The sequence below is a fragment of the Diabrotica virgifera genome, chromosome 4 (genome assembly GCF_917563875.1).
Source record: "Diabrotica virgifera virgifera chromosome 4, PGI_DIABVI_V3a".
Taxonomy (NCBI): Eukaryota; Metazoa; Arthropoda; class Insecta; order Coleoptera; family Chrysomelidae; genus Diabrotica; species Diabrotica virgifera.
The window spans coordinates 168,689,661-168,715,916 of NC_065446.1; the positions used below are offsets into that span (position 1 = coordinate 168,689,661).

At 32.0% G+C, this 26,256-nt stretch overlaps 1 protein-coding gene across 1 annotated transcript in view; it reads left to right on the forward strand.

Annotated features, from left to right (window-relative positions):
• LOC126884014 (beta-galactosidase-1-like protein 2) overlaps nt 1–26,256 on the forward strand; it is a 29,439-nt gene that overhangs the window by 1,900 nt on the left and 1,283 nt on the right. The window contains exon 2 of the mRNA XM_050649789.1: nt 10,638–11,291. Coding sequence (XP_050505746.1) covers nt 10,638–11,291 — 654 coding nt within the window. The remainder of the gene's footprint in view (nt 1–10,637; nt 11,292–26,256) is intronic.

Genomic DNA, 26,256 nt, shown 5'->3' on the forward strand with positions numbered 1-26,256 from the left:
TATTTAGATTCAAAGTGTGATTTGCCGCAGTTGGTCAAAAAGTTCAAATAAGGGGATAAGGACTAGGAGGAAACTCTTTTGAAATGGCTTGATAAGGTAGAAGACAACATAAGCGAAACGGGATCAATTTGTAATGAAAATGTTGCCACTGACTACCATTGCTACACTGTACAAATTTAATGCCTGTCAGTATTTTTTTGTTTTAACATTTTTTAAAAACTTTTTTATTTTCATGTTTATTTCTCTTTGTTTAACTCGATTATAAATTTTTATCAAGATTCTTTAATTTGTTTCATTTTTATCACACTTTTTTCAGGAATAAAAAGTCACACAAACAAACCTTCCATTCTTGTTATAATGTTTTTTATTGTAATAAATCTAGAAAAACTAGATCAATTATTGTATTTTTTAGATAAGTAATGCTTTCAATTAGTCATCGAAATATTTTTTTGCATTAAACTATTTAACAAAGAAAAATAACCAGTAAAATGTTAAACCCGTCTGTCAGGCGGTTAGTTAGTGTTTACGTCATTGATTTAAGATGTTAGTACTTAACCCGCCAGTGGTCGCTATATGAGATTTTCTCTCACGGTTTCAGAAAATTGCGCACAACTTTTTTCTGGGAAATTATACGCGCTGTATTTCCTTCTAGTCTCCTAACTATCCTCCCTCGACAACCTAATAGACTCGCCCGCTCAGATAGTGACTCAGTTTTCTTAGTATCACCATATTGTTGAGTCAGTGCGCTTTATGTGAGAGATTCTCTCATCAAGCGACCACCGGCGTCACCAACTGTGTATAAAAATTAATTTTATTTTTCCCCTTAAAACCTAAAATAATATCCTTTATGATGTAATAGCGCCGTAGATGTGGTCGATGATATGAAAATCCTTTATTCTGTTTCACTGGTTAGTTGTAGATGGTCACTTACCGTATATTTTCAATGTTAAATATTGGCGGCATCAATAGTCAATAGTTTTATATAAAGATAATAATAATAAAACAGAAAAACGTTGTGTCTTTTTAAAGCAAATGGCTTTATCGTTGATGAAACCTCATCTTTTTTCTAAAATTTTGTAAGGAAAGGCAAAAGTTTGATATGTGAGAGAAAATCTCACGCGCGGCCACTCGCGTAACAACCTACCTAGCGACCAATGCCGGGTTAAGGGTTAAGCACTTTTGACACTAGATTATTAAATTGTGAGGCATTTTAGTACTAAAAGATAGTCTTGCTTTAGTCAGTAGAAGACACCGTTTTCTAGAAAAATCGCTTTGAAAATTTTTCGGTTTTTTAATTGAAAAAAAAATTTCAAACATAAAACTATTTAGAAAAACGAAAACTATGAGTACGTTTATTTATCTTCCAGAGATGAATCGAGTTCGTGACTTTCGAATTTCTAATACCGGTCATATGCGTCCGTTTTGGGTAGGTCAACGGTTATTTTATCGCATATCTATTTTGTCTTTAATTTTTAAGCATTTTGACAATAGACTACTAAATTATGAGGTGTTCCAGTACTAAAAGTTTCTCTTGCTTTCAGTCGATAAAATACACCAATTTTCATTGTTTTTTGTCAAACTAAGTTTTTTTAAACTTTTTTTTAAATTCAACAATTTTAAAATCGATTTTTCTAGAAAACGGTGTATCCTACCGACTTAAAGAAAGAGTACCTTTGAATACTAGAATACCTCATAATTTAATAATTAACTCACAAGGTACTTCAGTGAAATGAGAAGTGAAAGGGGTAAAATATTAGTTATTCATGAAAATTATAAATTTTGTTTTCATCGCCTAGTACCATCCGGAGAAAGCAGGTGGAGATGTGTTAAAAAATCATGTAAAGCCTTTATTTTAACCAACGGAGAAGGCCAGTAGCGACTTTTATGTTCTGGGAGTTTAAATCATAATGATGATAAATTGAACGAAAATGTTATAGAAAGACAAAAAGTGTCTGTCAGTGCCAAAAAGAAAGCAGTAGAAGTCAATGCCAACCTTACCCAAAAATGTAAGAGAAGTGCATTCAGCATTAGATGTTTTAAAGCCAGTTACTAATAAAAGTGAAAGTTTTGTTTTGGAAAATAATATTTTCTACAACATTATTATTTTTGGGACCCAAACTAACTTGTCCAGACAGAAATATTGTATGTAGATGGAACTAGTGCTAATCATTTCATTCGCACTTAAAAAATTCATTTTATCAAAGTCATCCCTCATTGTATATTTTCGTCAATGTTCTTTTACAATGTCAAACTGAAACTTACATCAAGATTAATAGTGTTAACATTCCATTTAAATTTTAGAACAGTGTATCTAAAAAAGGCATATCTATTTAAAAGACCAAATTTGTAAATACCAACACAAATCCATAAGTACCCTTGAGTTTGTAAAGTTAGTGTCATTCTACTATTCCTGATTATGTTAATAATAAATTCTATACATACATTTTTGTTTATGAATTACTACTTGTAATATTAGTTGTAGATTTTTTTTAAACAATAAATAACGTCTTTTGTTAACAAAATACAATATTTTTTTATGTATTTATCATCTGGGCCGAATTTGGTATATTATACCTTTGCATAGAAATTTTGGTCCTGTGCTCAATTTCGTACACATTAACGGTTTGTTACCTGACTCTGGGCCCAATTTCGAATCGCCCCTTTATCTCTGGAAGATAAAGAGGCGTACTACTTTTCGTTTTTCTAAATACAAGCGTTATGGAGATACTTCAAAAAGATACGCCATCTTCAAAGAGCTCTAGGTGCCTTATACTGCAGTCATAGAAGGTGGTTATGAGCTATAGAGCTTTTCAGTCACAGTCATTTGTTTCGAGCTTCTGTCATAATATTATGTCGTATAATCTGTGTATATTAATATTATACACAGATTATACAACGTATAACAAGAGGTTGAAACAAATGACAATCGATGAAAAGCCCTGTTACCTCCGATTTCGCTGAACCTCCATTGATTTTTACGAAAATTGGTCAGTGGTTAGAGGATACCTCAAGAAACAAAGGTAACATAGTGTTAACTTGCATTTTCTGCGTTTTAGTGGTGAAATACACCCCTTTCTTAAAAATTATTTTTTAAATTTTTGAAAGTGCACTCACTAAAGGTTTTTACCTCCGATTTCGTTATACCTTCATCCATTTTTATGAAAATTGATGAGTAGTTAGAGAATATCTCAAGAAACAAATGTGATATGGTGCCAACTTGCGCTTGTTGCAGTATAGAGGTGAAATCCACCCTTTTTTAATTTTTGATATATATCTGAAAGTACAGTCACTGAAGGTTTTTACCTCCGATTTCGTTGAATCTACATCTGTTTTAATACAAATTGGTGAGTAGTTAGATACCTCAAGAAACAAAAGTTATATGTTGCCAACTTCCGCTTTTTTCATTTTATGGGTGAAATCCACCCTTTTGAAGTTATACTTCTTTAGGCGCGTTTGGGGGTAAATGTATATCGCACACCTAGTTCAATAGTGCCACAAGTGCAAAACACAATATTCTCGAGAAATGAGCAAAACGTTTTGTAGTAAATGCGTTATGCCCTGTAAATAATTTATTTTGAGAGTGACTGGCTTCAAAATTACAATTTAGGTAGTAAATTATACACTTATTGGCTAGATCTTATTACAATTTGTTAAAAATAAAACGTTATTATTGTTTTGATAGTTATGGCGATATTGCATTGTGAAGAAAGTCATTTATAAAACAATACTTAGGAGATACGGCGGCAATATAATGAAAAAATCAATTGATTTTTGTAGTTGTGGCCGTATTGAATTATACCGGTTGTATTGTGGCAGTGTATATTATCGCCACATCTCTCTTGATTTTTGCAGTTGTGGCCGTATTGAACGTATTGAATTACATCGGTTGTATTGTGGCAGTGTATATTATCGCCACATCTCCCAGTTATGGCCGTATTGCATTTTCAAAACCTCCAAAAACCCTACAGTGAAATACCGAAGTAACTTACTTTATACTTATCCAAACAATATTTTAGTTCAGGCTGTATTGCATTAGATGGGCCATTATATAGGCAATATTTTACAGCCTTAACCCAAAATTCGAATTTTTTGCAGTTGTGGCACAATTGAACTAGGTGTGCGATATGTGCGCGAAATCATCAAAAGTCTTGGTCCTGGGCGCAGCTGAAAATTTATACGTGCTCTGATTGGGTAATTACAATGACCTGTTAATAATTGTTCAATATGTCCATTATGGGTAAACAAATGTTGTGTATATTACTTTTTATTGTTGTGAGGACAATGACAAAAGCAAGATTATAATTGTAGTGACTTTTTAAATAGTTTTTAAAAGCAACAGGTATGTAATTGTAAATGTTGTAGTATTTTAATAAAAAATTACATAGGTACCTACCTAATTGGAAAATGTAAAATGTTTAACCTTTAACTACACGCGCTGGCGTATTTTGTACGCCGGATATAAAAATTCGACTGCAAATATATTTAAAAATTGTTTTTTAGTCATTGTGGTACAAAATATATTTTTCATTATAAACAATACTTTTTCTCCTGTAAAAAGTCACATTTTAAAAACTTTTTTATTAGTAATTTTATTTATCATGGAATCCAGTTATTCCGTGACTCCAGTTATAAATCCCAATTGGCTTACTGAGAAGGAACTCCAAGTATTCACTGATGCCAAATAAGGTTTATAACAAACAACAAAGTGTGTTTTTTCAAAAAAAAACAAATCCGCTGTTTTTAAGTGTATTTTCTTGTGGCGTTTAAAGTACGCCACGCGTGTAGTTATGCTATAACTTGATGCGCGGGTAGTTAAAGGTTAAATGTACATACCTAGTACGTAATGCTTTGATTTACATAATTTGATTACCAACAAAATTTCTACCAAAATTCATCTAATATATTATTTTCTTATTCTCTGTTTTGTTGTATTTTAATATTTTCCACAAAAATCAAACTAATTTCATTAAATTCATAACTGTCAAACGTTTACAACGTTCTGTTCGTCTATATTCCGACATAACGGCTGTAGCTAAAATCTAAGATGCTTGGATTTCAAATCAAACCGCCGTAATAGACGCGGGTTCGATCCCCAATGCAACTTTTTATTTTTTTATTTTTTTTTTATCCATTTTATGGTTGTAAGTATATTTCGTATAAAAATTTTTTTTAGAAAATACGTATTTGGTTAAATTTTTGCAAATAATAAAATTATTGTTCAGAAATCATTTGCGGCATTTTTTAATGTGTTTGTGAGTGTTTTATCTTTTTTTTTGGTATTGTTTTAATAAATATTTTTAAATTATTTTAAATTAAATTTAAATAACTGTAAAATAACTTTGATATTCTTTTTTCATTTCCAACTTTTAAAATTTAATTTGATCAATTAATTATTAACAAGCCAAACTAAAGCTAAGAACACTGCAATATGTACTGATTCGATGTCCTCCATTGACTCAATTAAAAATATATATTCTCAACATCCATTATTTCACGCTATACACGAAGCAACAAACCGTCTCATTTCTTCTGGATGGAACAAAAATAACGTTAATCTGGACTACTTCACATGTTGGAATTTCAGGCAATGAGACCGCCGATACTGCTGCAAAACAAGCAATTACAGCCAAATCAGACATCAAATTCATTCAACTAGCATTAGATTTAAAACCACTCTTCAGGTCTCAAAACAAAAATCCTGGCAAAACCAATGGAAGAGATCAACCTCGAATTTATAAAAAATACAACCTACTGTCGAGACCTTTCAACTACCTAACCTAAGCAAAAGAGACAAGTTAGTCATTTGCAGGCTGAGAATTAGTCACACACGGTTGACACATGGACACCTCATGGCTTCAGAGAAATCACCTGTTTGTGAAAAGTGTAGTGAATCGTTAACTGTTCAACATTTCTCACTCACTGTACCGGGTATAAAAAAGAACAAAATAAAATACTCTATACAAGGTCTTACGAATGTGATCCTCAGTGAATTGAAACATGTTCAGAGTGTACTTGACTTTCTTCGAGGAACAATAATATTTATTATAAAATTTAACGTTTCTTTTTTATTTTACTCTCTATTGTAAACTATAATTTAATAACTTATGTAACAAAACTGGCCCAGTGTCAATAACCTTGTAGTTGACACAATAAACTAAAAAAATAATCATCAATAAGTTATGTTAAAATAAGACAACCAAACCTTAAAATTTAATTTTAAATATGTATTTCCGTAGGTATTTTAAAAAACATCTAATTTTGCAGTTTATTTTGTTTAATAAAAAAGTATTAAGTACTCACTTTTGGAGTAGAACTTTTTAATATGTTTTTTATTATACATTTTTTAATCAAACTGTAAAAAATTATATCCTGTTTGATTTTTTCCGTAAGTACTACAAAAAGTTATATAAATACTCCTAAAATACTGTATGCTTGGTGCTGACTTTGTTCAAGCCTTCGTCAAAACCTTGCCTAAAGAATAACTCCAATGATGTTTCTGAGATTATCTTTGTCGTTGTTAATACCTGAAATCGGTACAGTCACATCATCTTTATTGTTGGCTGGTAGACGGGACTTATCACAAGTGGCTTTCATTGTTTAAGCCTGTTTCACAAGATTTTCTACTACGATTTTTCTAGCTTTTTGAAAATTATTTTCAGATAAAAATACTGTTTCTTGGTTGCTAACTTGTTCAATGTTATTATTACTAATAACGTTACAAACGTCACATCTTTGATATTTTATTTTTAAATAATTATTTTACTTTATTTTCTTTAATATTTCATTAACAATAATTTTCTTCTATTGGTTTTACCAGTTTTATTCTTTAAAATCTCGTTGGCGCCCCCTTTGATTATCCTCTTTGATTACCCTCTTTTATTATCCTCTTTTATTGCCCTCATTTATTATCTTCTATTTAATATATCTGTTTTCATCTAACATCTAAATCATCATACTGAACATACCCTGTGTATTGCTACTCTGTAAGTGTCTGTGTTCCAATACGGAACATGCCTGTACTGAACTAGTACTTGGTTGTCATTTCAAAAGTCGCACTGTCATGAAAGTGTCACTTCATCCCTTCCAGAAGACACAAAATGGAAGGGAAAATTATTCCTTAAATAGGCATGTAACATTTTTATTTCAACAATCAACTCTCTTGGGGTAAGAATATTACGTATCATATTTTAATTACATTTCTACATGCATACCTAGCTTCTTATAACATTATTTCTAAATTTTTTATATCTAACCTCCAATGTCAAAAGCATGGTTTCTGATATTTTAGTTTTAAATATATTATCTTTTTAATTTATATGTATGCACGTTTAGTAATCAAAATTTTAACTATCCTCCTCATCTAAATTCCATTTAATTTACCCTTGCCCTCTACTAGTTTCTGAATACTATTTGGCAAAGGTACAATTTGGTTATTAACTTCTTGATTGTTGATATGTGTGTTTTTATCTAGTTTTTGGGATGAAGATCAACCTATCTCCCTTCGGGAGCTTCAAGCCATTCTCATCACCAGTGATGGAACTACAAAGGCAGGACTTCATGGATAAATCGTCTAGACTACAGCACCCAACATCTTCATCTGCAGGGGCCTAGGGCCGAACATCCGCCCAGGCCTACAAGCAGTCTACAGAAGAACCATACGACATCAATAAGTTACCATCAATACCAAAAGCCATAAGTATAATCCAGAATTGTTAGTTCTTGGCAATAATTTGAATATATTTGTTAATGCAATTTTACAAGTCATATTTTTATTATATTATTATGAACAATAAACATGATTAGTTAAAAATACTGTTTTGTTTGCTTCCATTCTAAATTTTCAGAGTTCATTTCTAAGATTAGGACAAGACGAACACATACCTGAGTGACTGAGCTAAGCTAAGGGTGTAACGATGGCTATCTTGGATGATTGAGGTAATATTTTCGGATATTATTTCAATTAGCTGGGGTAGTCCATCGCCTATTTCGTTTCATCTTATCTTATGCAATTATCCCTTATTACCTTCCTTAACTCATCTTCATCCAAAATTTCATTTAATTATGATTTCTTACTCCTACTAGGGTTCTATTCCAAATAATGCCTTGTGGTAAAATGTGGCAAAATTAGAAAAACATTTTATTTACTTATCCTAGTTTTTCTTTTCAATTGACAAATAGGTACTACAGGGTGTTTGGTAAAGAATGAGCCGTAGTTTAACCTTAGATTCCTGAGCTAAAAATAGGTCCATTTAAGCTAACTTACCTTAGTACAAAAGTTGATAATAACCGACATACAGGGTGTCAAAGTAAAACTTTCATTTTATTTATTTTTGAATATTTCCTGATATGCATGGTACAACAACACGAAATTTGGTAAGTGGTGCTAGTATTGTACAATCTACTAAATTATGTTTCTGGCTGGTACCAGAGGCCTACGCCGGGGGAACGTGAATGGATGACCCTTCCCAAATTCCACGCCACTGGCGGAATTGCTATTTTAGTGCAAGTTTTTGATCCTCCAATACTGTCTACGTAAAAAACATTTTCATTCGTAACGTAAAACCATTAGTTTTCGAGATATTTGAAGCTAAAAACGAAGAAGCATAACACATTAATCAAAATAAGTGCGCCTTTTCATTTTTAACTTCAAATATCTTGAAAACTAATGACTTTATCGTTACGATTAAAGAGTATATTATTTGCATAGAAAGTATTGGAGAATCTAAAAATTATGCTAAAATAGCAGTTTCATCAGTGGCGTAGAATTTGAGAAGGTTCAACAATTCACTTTCCCCTGTCAAACGCCTCTGGTAGTAGCCAGAAAAGATTATTTAACATAATTTAGTAGGGTCTACGGTGCCTACACTTTCTGCCAAGTATCATACGGATATGCCAAATTATCTTATAGTGTTCTTTTTTTTTTAATAATTTATTATTAAAAAGTTATTTTATTTTAATATTAAAAAATTTTAGCAAATGTTTACCTAATTACTATTGTTCCATTTAATTTCAATATCTCCAACAAATCAAATTAAAACACTTTTAAAATCACACCACAACTAATACACAACTGACCAATTCTGGTTTAGGAAAATTGCACAACCAATCTTACATCTATTAGTTCTTGAACATCCAGAACAACATCTAATAATCCCAACTAAATTAAAATATACACTATTAATTAAAAATATTATAAAAATAACATCACTTTATATATAGCTAACAATTTTTTTGGTTTCACGGTTTAATGTCGTGTTTCCTTACTAATCCCCTCAAGATCCTGCCAATTATTTTGTTTTGTTAATGCATTACATTCAAATCTGTCCCTCTACCATCTCTCCCTTTAGCATAATATAGAGTAAAAGTATGATATTGAATACTACTATATTCTTCCCTTATACCGGAAAGTAAGTGTATATTTTATACTTATACTTAACATACTTTTGTTGCCACTACATTTGAATGCGTGCATGTATGTGAGTATGAGGGTTGTAAACCATATTTACGTACATGTTAGTATTTATATGTATGCATAAATATATATACTTTAATATTGGCTTGATCATTACCCTTTGATTTCAACCAGACCACTTAACTAACTCTGGTTTTTTGTTATTTGTAGCATTTAATTTTACTTTTACCGTGACCTGAAGATGCTGTGAATATTGTAGACAGCGAAACCGGTCGTCAGTTGTAAAATAAATTGTTTGTGAGAACGTCTCTCTTTTCTTTACTACAATAGTATGGACTCACACATGCAACCCATTGATTTTTTTAATAATTTATTCTTTATTTAAAACTTTAAGAAATATTTGTGCCCGTTACTATAAAACTATTTGACATATCCTTATGGTACTCGGCAGAAAGTGTAGCTATTTTACATCCTACTAAATTATGTTAAATAATCGTTTGTGGTTAATACCAGAGGCGTACGACAGGGGAAAGTGAATGGTTGACCCTTTCTAAATTCTACGCTACTGATGAAACTGCTATTTTAGCATAATTTTTAGATTCTTCAATACCTTCTTTGCAAATAATATACTCTTCATTCGTAACGATAAAGTCATTAGTTTTCGAGATATTTGAAGTTAAAAATGAAAAGGCACGCTTATTTTGATTAATGAATATGCTCCTTCGTTTTTAGCTTCAAATATCTCGAAAACTATCGTTACTATGGCTTTATCGTTACGAATGAAGAGTATGTTTTTTACATAGAAAGTATTGGAGAATAAAAAAATTGCAAATAAAATAGCAATTCCGCCAGTGGCGTAGAATTTGGGAAGGGTCAACCATTCACGGTCCCCCGTCGTACGCCTCTGGTAGTAGCCAGAAACGTTTGTTTAACATAATTTAGTAGATTGTACAATACTAGCACCACTCACCAAATTTCGTGTTGTTGTCCCATGCCTGTCAGGAAATATTCAAAATAAATAAAATAACAGTTTAACTTTGACACCTTGTATTTAATTTATTATCAACTTTTGTACTAAGGTAAGTTAGCTTAAATCGACCTATTTTAACCTCAGAAATCTAAGGTTGAGCTATGGCCCATTCTTACCAAACACCCTGTATTTTATAACAGACAAACAAAACATCTATTACTATAATACAGTTATTTATAATGTTAATATTTTTAGGTGTATATGATTTTGGAAATGGTGGCTCAGACTTTGAGGATTTTCTTCATGTAGAAGAATTTCTGAAATTCGCGAAAGAGGAGGATCTCTTTGCTCTTGTTCGACCAGGTCCGTACATATGCTCAGAATGGGAGTTTGGAGGATTACCTAGCTGGATACTAAGAAACACTTCATCAGTGAGAAACTCCAAAGATCAAAATTACTTAAGTTACATTAAGAGATATTTTAACATTTTGTTACCATTATTAGCTCTTTTGCAATTTCAAATGGGAGGCCCAATTATCGGATTTCAAATTGAAAATGAATATGGAAATACTGGAAATGATGATGTTGAATACCTAAAATACATTCAACAAATTTTTGAAGACAATAATCTGATTGAATTGTACTTTACTTCTGATTCACCTAGTGTAAATGGACGTGGTGCTATTCCGGGTATTTTGCAAACTGCCAATTTTAATTCTAATCCAAAGTGGCAACTAGACAAGCTTAACCAACTTCAATATAATAAACCCACAATGGCTATGGAGTTTTATACAGGCTGGTTCGATCATTGGTTGGAAGATCATCATACCGTAAGCTCTCAACAATTTAAAAGTCTTCTAGAAGAAATTTTAGATTATCCTTCTTCCGTTAACCAGTACATGTTTGTAGGTAAGTAAAATTAAAGATAGTCACTATTAAAGCACAGCTGTTCTTTATACCTGACATAACTTTTACTTTTTTAGATTTTACTTGACAATTCTTTTATGTCTCGCCAGTTTTCCGTTTAAAATTTTTATACTTTTTCTTCATAAGGTTCTGATGCTGATGTCTTGTGGCATGTTCAAGCTAAGTACTATGTTCATATGGCATTAGCCACAGCTTGTTTGTAAAGAAAATTATAGTATTACCTAAAAATACTGACGTTTTGATTTCCAATTCAAAAACGGTCCTCAAAGAAAGATTAAAAAATAATTTTGTTAAAAGCTTTGTGTAACCGCAAAATTGTTATTATCGAGATTATGTCACAACACAGCTCAAAATAAATTCGAGGTTTAAACATACTTGCCTTGGTGGTTGTAAGCAACAGCCAGTTTGGGCGAGAAAGCTTTCAGCGTGGAAGTTTTTATGCCTTACGCTTACGATACATCAAATTGTGATGATTATTCTGTGTGTTTATGGAAAATTATAATGTGTTATGTGGTTCTGTGTTCGTAATAATGAGTTTTTGTGTGAAATTATAAATTGACTTATATATGTATTGTTTGTTGCCTATGTTTAGTGTGTGTACGTAGACGTGCGTTTTACGTTTTGTTATCCTCTTAGTCTGTTCTTTAACGGTAAAATATTGCAAAACCTCTAAATTTTAAAGAACCGCTTGGATTACCATGAAATTTGGCATACACATAGCTAACAAGTCAAAGAAAAAAAGTGATATTGTGCCGATATGTGCTTTTGCCCTGGGGGTGGTTTTCGCCCCCTCTTGGGGGTGAAAAAATATTCGTCCAAAGAAAGTCAGAAAATGGATAAACTGGCTAATTTTAAGTAACTTTTGTTCTATAGAGTTTTTTCAGTAAGTCAATACTTTTTGAGTTATTTGGCAGTGAATATGTTCATCTTTTCAACAAAATAACCACGCTTTTAGAAGGTTCTTCGCAAATAACTCAAATATTAAGTATTTTGTCGAAAAAACGTTTCTAGCGAAAATATAGCCTGCTAAAAACTAAAAAAATGGTGTATATATCACGTCTCCGCACCTAGTAGAAGCAGAGTTATAGCTAATGAAAAATAGGTTCATATTCGTCAAATTCCAAATGGAATACTTTAACGTGAAATAACCAAAAATGAAGCACATTTCGGGGAAAACTCATTGCAACTTATTTAAAGAGTTTAAAAAAAGCTTCATTTTAGTTTTATAAAAAAAATTTCTAGCATCAAAATTAAACAAGTTACACTCAAAATAAAGTTAGTCCCTTTTGGTTTTGGTAAAAAATCGAGAAAATCACCCCCTAATTAGTATCTTAAATGAACTTAATCGTTACGACTTCACAAGTTTCTTGACTCCCGTATATATTGTTTATATGATCTGTAAGTTTCATCGGTTCAAAATTCTTATTATTGAAAGGGCTCTAGTTAAAAGTAGTTGAACGAGTCACTGATCACGAATGTATGCAAATTTAGAAACACCAAATCTTAATCTATTTTTGTCTAGCAGAAAAACAAAAAAACACATGATATTCAGAAAAGCAAATCTGACTTTTTTTGTTTTCGAGATTTTTGGTATCTCTAACAATTTTTAAGTTATTTTGAAAAAAACATATTTTTCAAAATTTAAATTTTTAAAAATTTTATTTTGAAACCAAATTTTTTCAAAAATAAGCACTTTCAATCGGTGAAACTTACAGATCATATAAACACAACATAAGTAAAATAACTTGTGGAGCGGTAACGATTAATTTCATTTAAGTTGCTAATTAGGGGGTGGTCTTCCCGATTTTTTTTGCAAAAACAAAAGGGACCAACTTTATTTTGAGCGTAACTTGCTTAAATTTAATGCTAGAAACTTTTTGTAAAAACAGAAATAAAGCTTTTTTTAAACAATTTAAAAAAATTATAATAGGTTTTCCCCAAAAAGTGCTTAATTTTTTGGATATTTCACGTCGAAATATTCTATTTGAAATTTGGTGAATATGAATCTATTTTTCATTGGCTATAACTCTGGTTCTACGAGATCCAGAGACCTAACGCGTACACAATTTTTTTTACTTTTTTATACGCTATATTTCTGCTAAGAACGTTTTTTCGACAAAATACTAACTTTTTAGTAATTTGCGAAAAACCGTCTAAAAATGTGGTTATTTTGCTGAAAAATGAACATATTCACTCGCAAATAACTCGAAAAGTGTTGACTTGGCGAAAAAGCTCTATAGAACAAAAGTTACTTAAAATTAGTCAGTTTACCCATTTCCGGACTTATTTTGGACATATATTTTTTCACCCCAAAGAGGGGGTGAAAGTCACCCCCAGGGCAAAAGCACACATCGGCACAATATCACTTTTTTCTTTGACATGTAAGCTATACGTATGCCAAATTTCATGTCAATCCAAGCGGTTCTTTAAAATTTAGAGCAAAAACCGTGAAAGAATGCTGTTTTTGATAGAAAGAACATACCAATTATAAAGGAAAAGGTATGATCTTTCGGTATAACAATCTCCTCAATGTTTCTATTTTACCAATTTAAGAATTTTCTTATTAGCTTGTTCACACGGTGTTATAACATGTCTTTTTACATGTTTTTTCGTCTAGAGTACTTTTTTGAAGATAAGTTTGCTTATTAAAACGTTATGATTCCCGGGAGTTAGCTGTATACCATAAGAGTTAAAAAACTTTAATATCGAAGTAAAAACTTCTGTTGTAATTGATATAATTCAACACAAAGTTTTTACACATAATATAGTTATGTCGGGACTTTCGGGCTTTTTTCTCTGACATAAGTAACACCGACCTTGTTCCGTAGCTCTGTTAGCTCCAAGTGGAATACCAGAAACGTCCAATTCAGGATTTGACTTCATCATTTGCACCCAACAGTCATTTTTGCAAAAAATCACGTAAACGTAAAGCGTTTTAGATGCTGCAAATGGGGTAATGTGTTTAGAATTACATTTAATGCGAATAAAAAAATGGATAAAAATAAAAAAAATTATCAAAAAAGTTAGGTGAGAAAAACGAGGCCTGGGGTGCAGCTGCACCCCGCACCGCCTTACGAGGGTTAAATATGATAAACATAATAAGTAGCACAATCTTCTTCTTCTTCTTCACTTGTCATCTCCGCGACGGAGGTTGCCAATCATCATGGCTATTCTGATCTTAGATGCTGCTGCTCTGAAAAGTTCGGTTAATGTGCATCCTTACCATTCCCTCAAGTTACGCAACCACGAGATTAGTCTTCTTCCTACACTTCTCTTGCCCTGGATTTTCCCCTGTATAATCAACTGAAGTATGTTGTATCAATATTTCCAGTCTTTTATTGACTCTTCTCATGACTTAGTTGTTTGTTATATGCTCGGTCCATGATATCTTCAGGATTCTTCTATACACCCACAGTTCAAATGCTTCCAACTTTTTAGTAGTCGATGCGTTAAGTGTCCAATGCTTCCATCCCGTAAAGCAGAGTCGATAAAATATAACACCTTGCCAGCCTAACTCTCAAGTCTAATTTCAGTTCTCTTGCACAAAGTACCTTTCTCATTTTATTGAAGTTTGTTATTGCTTTCTCTATTCGAACTTTGATTTCTTTGGAGTAATCGTTTGTGTGATTAATTATTGTGCCAAAATAGTTGTAGTTTTCTACTTTGTTCTAAAGTTTTACCTCTAATTGTCAGGATTTCATCATTATTTTGGGTTTTTGATATCCTCATAAATTTAGTTTTCTTGATGTTTATTGATAATCCATATTCTTCTCCATACTCAACTATCTTGTTCATTAGCTTTTGGAGGTCTTTGTAGCATGTAGCATGTAGCACAATAAATCAGGTTAAAACAATATAAAATTTGAAATATACAGTGCATCCATAAAGTGAGGAAACGGACTATTATCTCATGAGTCATGACTTAATTATTTTCAGAGTTGAAGCTCCGAGAGGTCAATTTTTATTTTTAAATTATGATTTTTTGACGTATATGCCATAATAGTGACGTCATCGATTTGGGCGTGATAATGCCATCAATGATTTTTTTAAATAGGAATAGGGGTCGTGTGGTAGCTCGTTTCAAAGGTTATTTAATTCTCTATTCAGTAATATAAATATTAACATCATTATATATACAGGGTGCCAAAAAAATATTTTTGAATTAAATTAATTGCAGCAAAAAGAAAAATATAATATGTAACTTATTAAACTCAAAATACATTATACTGCTATGAGGAAAGAGAAAAAAATATTCATTTCACAAATAAACATTGCTTTTCGCTTAAATTAAATGCTCAAACTGCTAAGAGGCAGGTGTTTGGAATTTAATTTAAGCGAAAGGCAATGTTTATTTACGAAATAAACATTTTTTTTATATTATTTGGCACCAGTAAAATCTATTTTACGTTAAATAAATTACATACATTCTTCTTTTGGCGTCAATTAATTTAATTCAAAAATGATTTTTTGGCCACCCTGTATAAGTAATGATGTTAGTTTTTATATTACTTAGTAGAGAATTAAATCACCTTTAAAATGAGCTACCACACGATCGCTATTCCCATTTAAAAAATCATCGATGATGTCATTACGCCCAAATCGATGACGTCACTATTATGGGATATACGTCAAAAAATCAACATTTAAAAATAAAAATCGACCTGTCAGAGCTTTATCTCTGAAAATAGTTAGGTCATGAGATAATAGACCGTTTCCACACTTTATGAATGCACTGTATAAGCGAAATCGAATAATCTAGCTATTAAAGCTTTATAAAAGTAGTAATTCTGGAGTTTTATTTACTTTTTTTAGGTATACAAATTTAAGCAACTATATAATCATGATGTCACAAAAATTTCTTGTTTGTTCCATCAGAAATGATTTTCATTTCTTTTTACAAAGGAGAACATTCTTAGTATTTTTGATATCACTGGGGATAAAATTGTATATTTTCGGGGCTAGGAATAAAAAACTTCTTTGACAGAAGGATTTTGTCATTTCCGGGAACATATAGAGTTGTTTTCCTCTAGTATCATGTTCATGTGAAGGTAACTTACTGTCTGTTTTCATGGTGTGGTATTTTGAAGACACACAAAGAAAGTGTAACTGCTTCAAGTCAAATATATTTCTCTCAATATATAATCTACCAGTAGAGTAAATGTACGGTTTGGACATAATAATTTTCAGAAATCTTCTTTGTATGGTTTCTAGTGGGAGATTGTGTGTTTTCAGGGCGCTTCCTCAAGCTAGTATACCGTACCGGAGATGACTTTCTACCAGTCCGTAATAGAGTGTGCGAAGGTATATATTAGGTATGTAGTCGAGGAAATGAAGCTGGAAAAATGACAAAACCTCGCAATTTTTTCGTCCAGCATCGATTTGTACAAAAATTTGTGATTAGGCCCATTTCGCCCTGTAGTTCATTTTCTATATGGAGACGTTGTACGCTTTTGGTTTTTTAAGGGTGAAAACCACCCCTAATTGTAAAAAATTATAACATAATATTTTAAACTTTAATATTGTCAACGTCTGCTTCTTATTAGTTACATAATGATTGTTTTATGCTTTAGGATATAATATCATAATATTTCAACCCTTAAAAACTACCCTTAATAATATTCCAATTTTTATAAGTAGACAATTTAATAGATCTATACAGAAAAAAAGTAGAATTAAAGAATTACAAAAACATTTATTTGCACAAAAATACGAATTTACAAATATATGAAAATACACATACTTTACATACGAATAGTTTTTTAGTCATCCAGTGTACGAACCGGCTCTGTGGTATTATTTAGGTACAGTGAAAATGATCTATAAGGGGGCTATTCGAATTTTTCGAAAAAAAATTAGTTTTATAAACATAGCTCCTTCACTTTTGGCGATAAAAAGATTTTCAATAAACGTTTTGTAGGATTTTTAGAGAGTAAAAGCTACAATTTAGTAGTCTACCATTTTTTTCGTATCTCCAGTATTTTCGGAGATATGTTGAAGAAAATGATAAAAAATGCAAAATTGCAAAAAATCAATTTTTCGTTTAACACCAATTTTTCCAAAATTAGGTCTTTTAAATAGGTGAAACTTCTTGGGTGTATTGATAATATAAATATAAAAGCAATAACAGAAAGATGAAGACCAATTTTTAGTTACAAGGGTAGGTAAGGGGTTGTTTTCACTGTTTTTTCGTAGAGAAAAATAGGTACCGACTTTTTCTTGATCATAAATTGCTCAATTTTAATGCTTGAAACTTTTTATTATTTTTTTGAAAGATCTTATTGTATGCTTGAAAAAACATCATGTAAGTTTTCCTGGAAAAATGCAAAGTTTTCCCGTTATTTGGCTTTGATTATTTCAAACTATGCATTTAACATGCCGTATCTCGGTTTGTATTGGTCGTAAACATGTTGTAAAAACAGTTTCGTTTGTGTTACTAAACGATACAACTTTGATATTTACAGTTCTTTTTGAAAAAAGTCATATTTTTCGAGTTTTTCTCAAAAAACCCTCTAAAAAGTCGATATTTCCGTCGAAAAACTGTTACTTTCAACCACAAATAACTCGAAAAATATTAGTTTGACGAAGAAAATGTAAAAAATATTTTCTTCCTAGAATTAATTTTTACATCGATTTACATGGTGAAAATTTAATAAAAAATTCCCACCCCCGACATGGGGTGGCAACTACCCCCAAGGTTTTAGCGTACAGTAGCATGATATAGAAAATGATCCTTGAGCTATTCCCTATTTTCTGTGAAAATTTCAAGTAAATCCATGCTGGACGAAAAAATTGCGAGCCAAAATGCTTCATTTCCTCAACTAATGTGTTTTCTGAGATACTTAAATTTATATAGGGTAAACTGTAGCATTATAATGATATATTTTTAATGTGAGAGTACCATTTTAGGTGTGTGTCTATAATAACATTTGTGGCAGGTTTAATATGAAAATTTTGTTTACTGTGTGATATTTAACGGAGTTTTAAAAGATCAGTGGCCAAGTTACAGTTAAATATTGGAAGATAAACAGTTTTCTTAAAATTGATTGTTAGTATTTCGTAGTTAAATCATTATTTTATTAGTTGTAGATCAGTTTCTGCTTTTGTTTTTAAGTCATAGTAGGTCTCAGCATCATACATAATAACAGTATCATTAGCAAACCCAATTATATGCCCTGTACTGTGCAATGCAAATAATCCATTTATATTTAGATTAAACAGAACAGGACCCAATACCGTTCCCTGTGGCACTCCGTATGTTATACCTCTTTGCCTGCTTATTATTTCGCTTATTATTTATTATTATATGTATATATTAAAATAAGCAAGTCTTCTACTGCTGGCGCCGCTTCTCACATCCTAATTTCTAGAGTTTTCTGTCAAAGCAATCTTTAGTTTTTAGACATCTGACGGTCAGTGTATCTTCGACATCTTCTCTCCAGGATCGTATTGGTCTACTTCGATTTCTTTTAGTGGACATTTCTCTATTTTTTTGGCCATCTATTTTGAGGCATTCTCTGAAGCTGCTCGTACAAGTTAAGTCTTTTGGCCTTGATGGTGTCTATTACATCTAGATCAATTTCTATGTATCTCCTAATATTTTCGTTTCTAACCATATCAGGCCTAGTGGGCCGGTAAAATCGTCTCTAATAGTTCATTTACATGCCCCAAATTTTTGATTTGTTTCTTTGGTATATTTTCCCGAGTTCGGCGCAGTACAACCCAATACTTTTTATTTTTTTTTTGTTTTTAACCCTCGTAAGGCGATGCTTAGATTCTTACGTAAACAACGGTGCGGGGTGCATGTGCACCCCATCTGTATATCCATTTTTTTTATATGTGAACGTCGGGAAAATTAATTTGAAAGATAATTAGGACTTATTAATTATCGTACGAAACATAATTTTACAAAAAAGTACTCATTTATTCTTAAAAAAAATATTATCGTCGCAAGACAAACACATGAAATTTTTCACAGAATGAGTAACATAAAGTTTTTAAACAAAATACAGTAGTTATGCCGGGACTTCCGGTCTGTTTTCTCTGACATAAGTAACACCGACCTTGTCCCGTAGCTCTGTTAGCTCCAGGTGGAACATCAGAAACGTCCAATTCAGGATACGATGTTTTCATCATTTGCACCCAAAAGTCATTTTTTCAAAAAAGCACGTAAACACAAAGGGTTTTGAATGCTGTTATGGGTGAAATAAGTTTAGAATTGAATTTTATTCGAATAAAAAAATTGACAAAAATCAAAAAAAAATTATTAAAAAAGATAGGTGAGAAAAACGAGGTCTATGGTGCACCTGCACCCCGCACCGCCTTACGAGGGTTAAAAAAATTATTATCGTTGCAAGACAAACAGGAAATTTTTCACAGAGTGAGCAACACAAAGTTTTTACACAAAATACAGTAATGCCGGGACTTTCGGCCTTTTGTCTCTGACATAAGTAATACCGACCTTTTCCCTTAGGTTAGTTAGCTCCAAGTGGAACATCAGAAACGTCCAATTCGCACACCTAGATGTAAACTACTGTAACTCAAAATACCTTATTTTTCAGAAATTGACAAAAACTGATTTTAGCTAATGTAAGGCAGATATAAAAAAAAATTGATAGTATTATAAAGATAATGGTTTTTAGTCCGTACTTAAGGTACTCATTTTTTAATTAATGTGTTCAAATTTAAATAATATGGAGATTTTTAGTTACTCCAGTTTCATACTAGAAGTACGCACTATTTTTGCACAGTATCTCAAGTTAGTTTACTTTACTTGAACAAAAAAGAGTAACATTACTTTTTACTCTAACAAAATCTTCAAATTTCTTAGTGTTTTGAGTTCTTGTAATTATACTTACCGAATAATCTGAAGTACACTGATATTTATTTATGCCCTAGTGATGGAATGAAAACATAGGTGGTTAGTTTAAATCAAAAGTTATAATTTTGTCTTATTACAAAAGTTAACACAAATACATTAGCCTATTAATAATCTTAACTACTACATACTGTAAAATTATTTTATAGTTATTATTTATTTTACTTTTATAATGGATTTTTTTTTGTTTTACAAGATATTTTTATAATAACACTCGTAGTAAGATCTGGGTATAAGATTTTTTTCCACAAGTTCTTTGATATCCTTCTTTTTTGCATCTGACAAAGTATTTTTTACAGTATATGCCTTTATCAGTCCACTGGAAAAGTCAACATTAGTTTCCGCCATTTGTCTAGTGGATTTTTTTTGTGTACAAAACATTTTTTAAAGTTTGTTTCCGCAAATAATGTTTTATAATAGAAAGTGTTAGGACTTTCCTGTTCCATTTTAAGAACTTTAATGTCATGCCACCTAACTTGATTGTTTTCTTCATCCAAATTGAAATTATTTCCTCAACTTTCCTGCAGCGATTTCAAATCATAAAACTGGTCATGTGTCAATTCATGCACTTTGTATGCAGGGCCAGTTTTTTTGGCAGCCCTAATCAAAGTCGTATACTGCTGTGGGATGATAATAGGACCTGACTTAAGATGCCATTTTACTTGCTTTTCGATCACACTGTGAACGTTGTCCCCTTCATTTTGCGAATGACCCCGTATTAAAAATTTGTGCGTTATAGATTTTACTCTCATATTGGACACAGCGTAGGCATAAGCAGTCAATAAATACTTGTTCTTTTGCTGCCCACAGCAGTTATCTGAGTAAAATATCAGATCTATATCTTCATCGGAATGCTGATCTAACTGTGATTGAATAAAAGCCAATACACAACTACCGATTTCAACCGCTCCACGTTTCCCTTCCGTTTCATCCCAAAAATAACAGTCCACATTCTTTGCCTGTAAATCACTTATAGTGAAATTGAAACAATTAATTCTAGACTTGTAAAAGAATAGGGATACTCGCCCTTTAGGAATTTGCATTACTGCTTGGAGATCATAAACCACCACAATAGCATCAGTCCGCTTTTTGTCATTCTCTTTTTCAATTCGAGCCAGTTCCTTTTCTGTTAAATGATTTTCATAGGCTTCCGAAATTTTGAGTTTACTTTCTTCATCTGCATTTTTGTAGTTTTCGTATAAGTCGCACAAATCTTTTTTCGGTCGATAGAAGCCAATGTTGAATTGAAAATTAAATATGCGCTGAAATGTCGAGCTTGTAGCGAATGGCATGTTACTTGCTTGGCGAAGTTCTTTATAATCGCGGTAAATATCTGATAAAGATCTGTCGCACTGAATGTATTCCCGTGAAGTTTGAGCACGGAGATAATGCGATTCAATCCTTGGAATAGTGTTGATAAATTGAACAACACTTTCAGTAATTACAGGGTCTATGGTGGGTTGATTTCCGTGCTTTCCTCTTTGTTCTCCTTCTATAAATCCACATTCTGTCTTTTTGGTAAGTGCTGTTTTAATTGCTTGATCACTTAAGTCAAGTGTGGCCTTAAAAAAGGTTTTACAGACACGAATTCGTGAGTTGTTCACTACAAAATAAAAGGCTGCGTTTAGAGCCCGGTACTTAATCGTACTTACGTACCTATACTTGGGCTTTATTTCTTGTGAATGTCTCACTATAAACTCTCTCTGTCGCTGAAGGTCCCCAAGTCTCCAAAATGCATCAAACAATTTTTGGCGATCTGTGATTTCGAGTTTGGTACTGCAATTCCATCTGCATTTTTCTCCACAAGGCGGGCGAATTTGTCGTGCAGGAACTTGTTTCTTAGATTTAGATCTAGATTGGTAAGCTTTTCCCGAATTTCTAAGGCTCTTTGTGTAATTAATTTTCCACCCTTCTGGTTTTCTTAACCTCTTCTTTCCTTTCTTCTCTTCCTGGTCATGTGCCAAATCTTGAATTGCTCTCAACGTCGGACCATCGCAGATATTGGTTGCATCTTGTAGTATGTGACTAGTAGTATTATCATCACTATCAGAAGAAGAGCTACTACTAAAGCTGGAAGAAGTAGTCAAACTCGATGAAGAGGGACAGCTACGAGATCGCGTTGTTTGTAATTGAGGTAAATCAGCTTCACGATAATTGTAGTTCGGATCAGCGTCTGAGTCGTCTACATCACTTTCGTTACTATGGATCGTTGAGACATAGTAATGCTTTGGAATTTTTTTTACAGCGTTTGGCACATGAATATTGCTAGTTGGATTGTGAATAGGCAGTACCATTGTATCCAAAACAGGAACAGGGGAAGACTCGCTAATAATCGGAGACACATCGTTAGCTTTTTTTGAAGAGTTTGTCACATCCTGTACGCCAGTTGAAATACATTGAGTAGGTAAATCAATTCTATACATACCAGGAACAGAAAATACAGATTCACTTATGACCGAAGGGTCAGCATCAGTTAACATTGGATTTATATTCTCTTCATTATTGACTTGGCTGCTTACTGGTATATGCAGAACAGCTGCACGCTGTTGTTCTGCTTCTTTTTTCAAAATTTCTAATATTTTGCTTCCACGGCCTGTCATTTTCCTAAAAAAACAGAAAAGTTTATTAATATTACCAAAATATTCATGTAAAGTAGTGCAACTCAAAAAACATTATTTTGTCACAAAGTTATTTATGCATCTTACGTAGGGTCAAAGCTATAGTTCAAAATGTCACAATTAATTCCTTTTGATTGCGAAAATTGACAAATTTCAAAAGACTAACTGAATAAATGAAGGAAAAATTTTATTCATCTAAACTACTGTAACTCTGAAAGCAATAATTTTCTCACGATAAGTAAAGTAATTTGAAATATCCCAAAAAAATTTATCATATATATCCACCAAAATCAGTACAACTTAAAATAATATCAAATCACTATTTAAATCGCCAAAGAAATGTTCATGTAAACTACATTAACTTGAAATAGAAAATGTTACTTACCACATATTTTTCACGTAAAGTGCTGTAACTCAAATTCAGCGAGTTTACTATCGACATCCACTTACGGTGACTGGAGGATAACTGAAAATGGCGTACCTAGTAATACTCGAACCGCCCGGTTTAAAATCTTTCAACTAAAGTGACGTTTAGCGTAATCTCTCGGAAACTATTCAAGGTATTGTTACGTGGGTTTTATTTACGTATAGATCTTCAGGTCAAGAATTTGAAAATTTTGTTAAGTCGAAATGGTCAAATTTTGAGTTAACGCAGTTTACATCTAGGAGTGCGAATTCAGGATATAGTTCTGTCGCCGGTGGGGGTACAACGGCCCCCTTAATTCAGATAGACTTACCCAAGTTTTTTTTTATGTATTTTGACCCGCAGAACACGAAGTTTTTGGGTAACAGTCGATCCGGATGTCGATAAGATTGTTATAAACAAAGAACTTGAGGAATCAAATAACAGCGATTTTTCGCAAATCAAAACATTTTTTTGTATTTTTTGGGTCATTCTGAGCAAAAATTGTTTTTAAAAGTTTTTTCGTAGGATGCATAGTTTTCGACATAAACGCGGTTCAACTTTCAAAAAATCGAAAAATTGCAATTTTTGAACCCGAATAACTTTTGATTGACAAATAAAATAGCAATTCTGCTTACTGCATTTGAAAGTTCAAGTCAAATTCTATCGGTTTTGATTATTTTCATTGCTAAAAATTAATTTTTTTATTGTTAAACAAAGCTATAAACACATAGTGATTGAATGATGTTTTCAATGCATTTCTCATTTGAAATCGAACGAGTACACGCGCATACATAAATCAATTTCTACTAGTCCAGAAAGCCACTGCGCATCCGCTAGGAAAAATATTCTAACTCGGATTTTTTGCACAATCTTACTCAAAAAGGACTCCTTTTAACAAATTTGCATGTTGCCAGTACCAAAAGGTGGTAAAAAATTTTTTAAACGTTTTTTTTTGTTTTTTTCCTAAAATTATTTTTTTTTGCATTGAAAAAAGTTTTTTAGTTTTTTTGGATCATTCCAAACCGAAAAGGTCTTTACTGACTTTTCTCTAAAAATGATAGTTTTTGACATATAAGCGATTAAAAATTGAAAAATTGCGAAATCGGCCATTTTTAACCCTCGAAAACTATGTGAAAAACTGAAAATTTTAATGTTGCCAAGGTAGGTAGATATTCTTTAAACATCGATTGATGAAATTCCGAAGAGTTTTTTGCAATGGAATATTCAAAACTCCTTTGTTTTTTAATTGCTAATCAAGCGTGCGCGACACTATTTTCCACCGACAGTATGGTGCAAATGAAAGGAGTAAATTCGTTATTTCGTAAACCGGAGACTTTAGGGAAAAATCCCGAAAGAGGTCGATTTTTATTTTTAAGTTATGATATTGTGGCATACATGGTATAGTAGTGACGTCATCCTTCTGGGCGTGATGAAGTAATCGATGATTTTTTTAAATGAGAATAGGGGTCGTGTGGTAGCTCATTTGAAAGGTTCTTCAATTCTCTATTCAGTAATGTAAACATTTACATAATTATTTAGACAGGATGTCCTTCTACTTCTTTTTTTGTCAAATAATTTAATTTAATAAAAAAATTATGGACACCCTGTATAAATAATTATATAAATGTTTATATTGCTGAATAGAGAATTGAAGAACCTTTCAAATGAGCTAACACACGATCCCTATTATCATTTAAAAACATCACGATTACGTGATCACATCCAGATGGATGACGTCACTAGTATACCATATATGCCACAATATCCTAACTTAAGAATAAAAATCGACCTGTTTCGGGATTTTTCCGTAAAATCGCCGGTTTACGAAATAACGAATTTATTCCTTTCATTTACACCATACTGTCGGTGGAAAATAGTGTCGCGCACGCTTGATAAGCAATTAAAAAACAAAGGAGTTTTGAATATTGCATTGCAAAAAACTCTTCGGAATTTCATCAATCGATGTTTAAAGAATATCCACCTGCTTTGGCAACATTCAAATTTTCAGTTTTTCACATAGTTTTTGAGGGTTAAAAATGGCCGATTTCGCAATTTTTCAATTTTTAATCGCTTATATGTCAAAAACTATAATTTTTAGAGAAAAGTCAGTAAAGACCTTTTCTGGTTGGAATGATCCAAAAAACCCAAAAAAACATTTTTTAATGCAAAAAAAATAATTTTAGGAAAAAAACAAAAAAAAAACGTTTAAAAAATTTTTTACCATCTTTGGGTCCTGGCAACATGCAAATTTATTAAAAGGAGTCCTTTTTGAGTAAGATTGTGCAAAAAATCCGAATTAGAATATTTTTCCTAGCGGATGCGCAGTGGCTTTCTGGACTATACGTAGATTACGTACATTAAAATGCATGCATTGGGCACGGGAAACACTATGTGTTTATAGCTTTGTTTAACAAATAAAAACCTAATTTTTAGCAATGCAAATAATCAAAACCGATAGAATTTAACTTGATCTTTCAAAGACAGTAAGCAGAATTGCTATTTTATTTTTTAATCAAAAGTTATTCAGGTTAAAATTTGCACTTTTTCGATTTTTTGAAAGTTCAACCGCGTTTATCTCGAAAACTGGGCATCTTACGAAAAAACTTTACGAAAAAAAAGACCATTTTTGCTGAAAACACAAAAAATTCAAAAAAATGTTTCGTTTTGCGAAAAATGGCTGTTATGTAATTCCTCAAGTTCTTTGTTTATAACAACTTTATCGACATCCGGATCAACTGTTACCCAAAAAATTCGTGTTCTACGGGTCAAAATACATAAAAAACACTTGGGTAGGTCCATCTAAATTAAGGAGGCCGTGGTACCCCCTCTGGCGATAGGACTAATATGAAATTTTCATCATTTGCACCATACAGTCATTTTTTCCAAAAAATCACGAAACGCAAAGAGTTTTAAGTGCTCTAATGGATGGAATGCGTTTAGAATTGAATTTAATGCTAATAAAAAATGGACAAAAATCAAAAAAAAAATTATTAAAAAAGATAGGTGAGAAAAACGAGGTCTGGGGTGCAGCTGCACCCCGCACCGCTT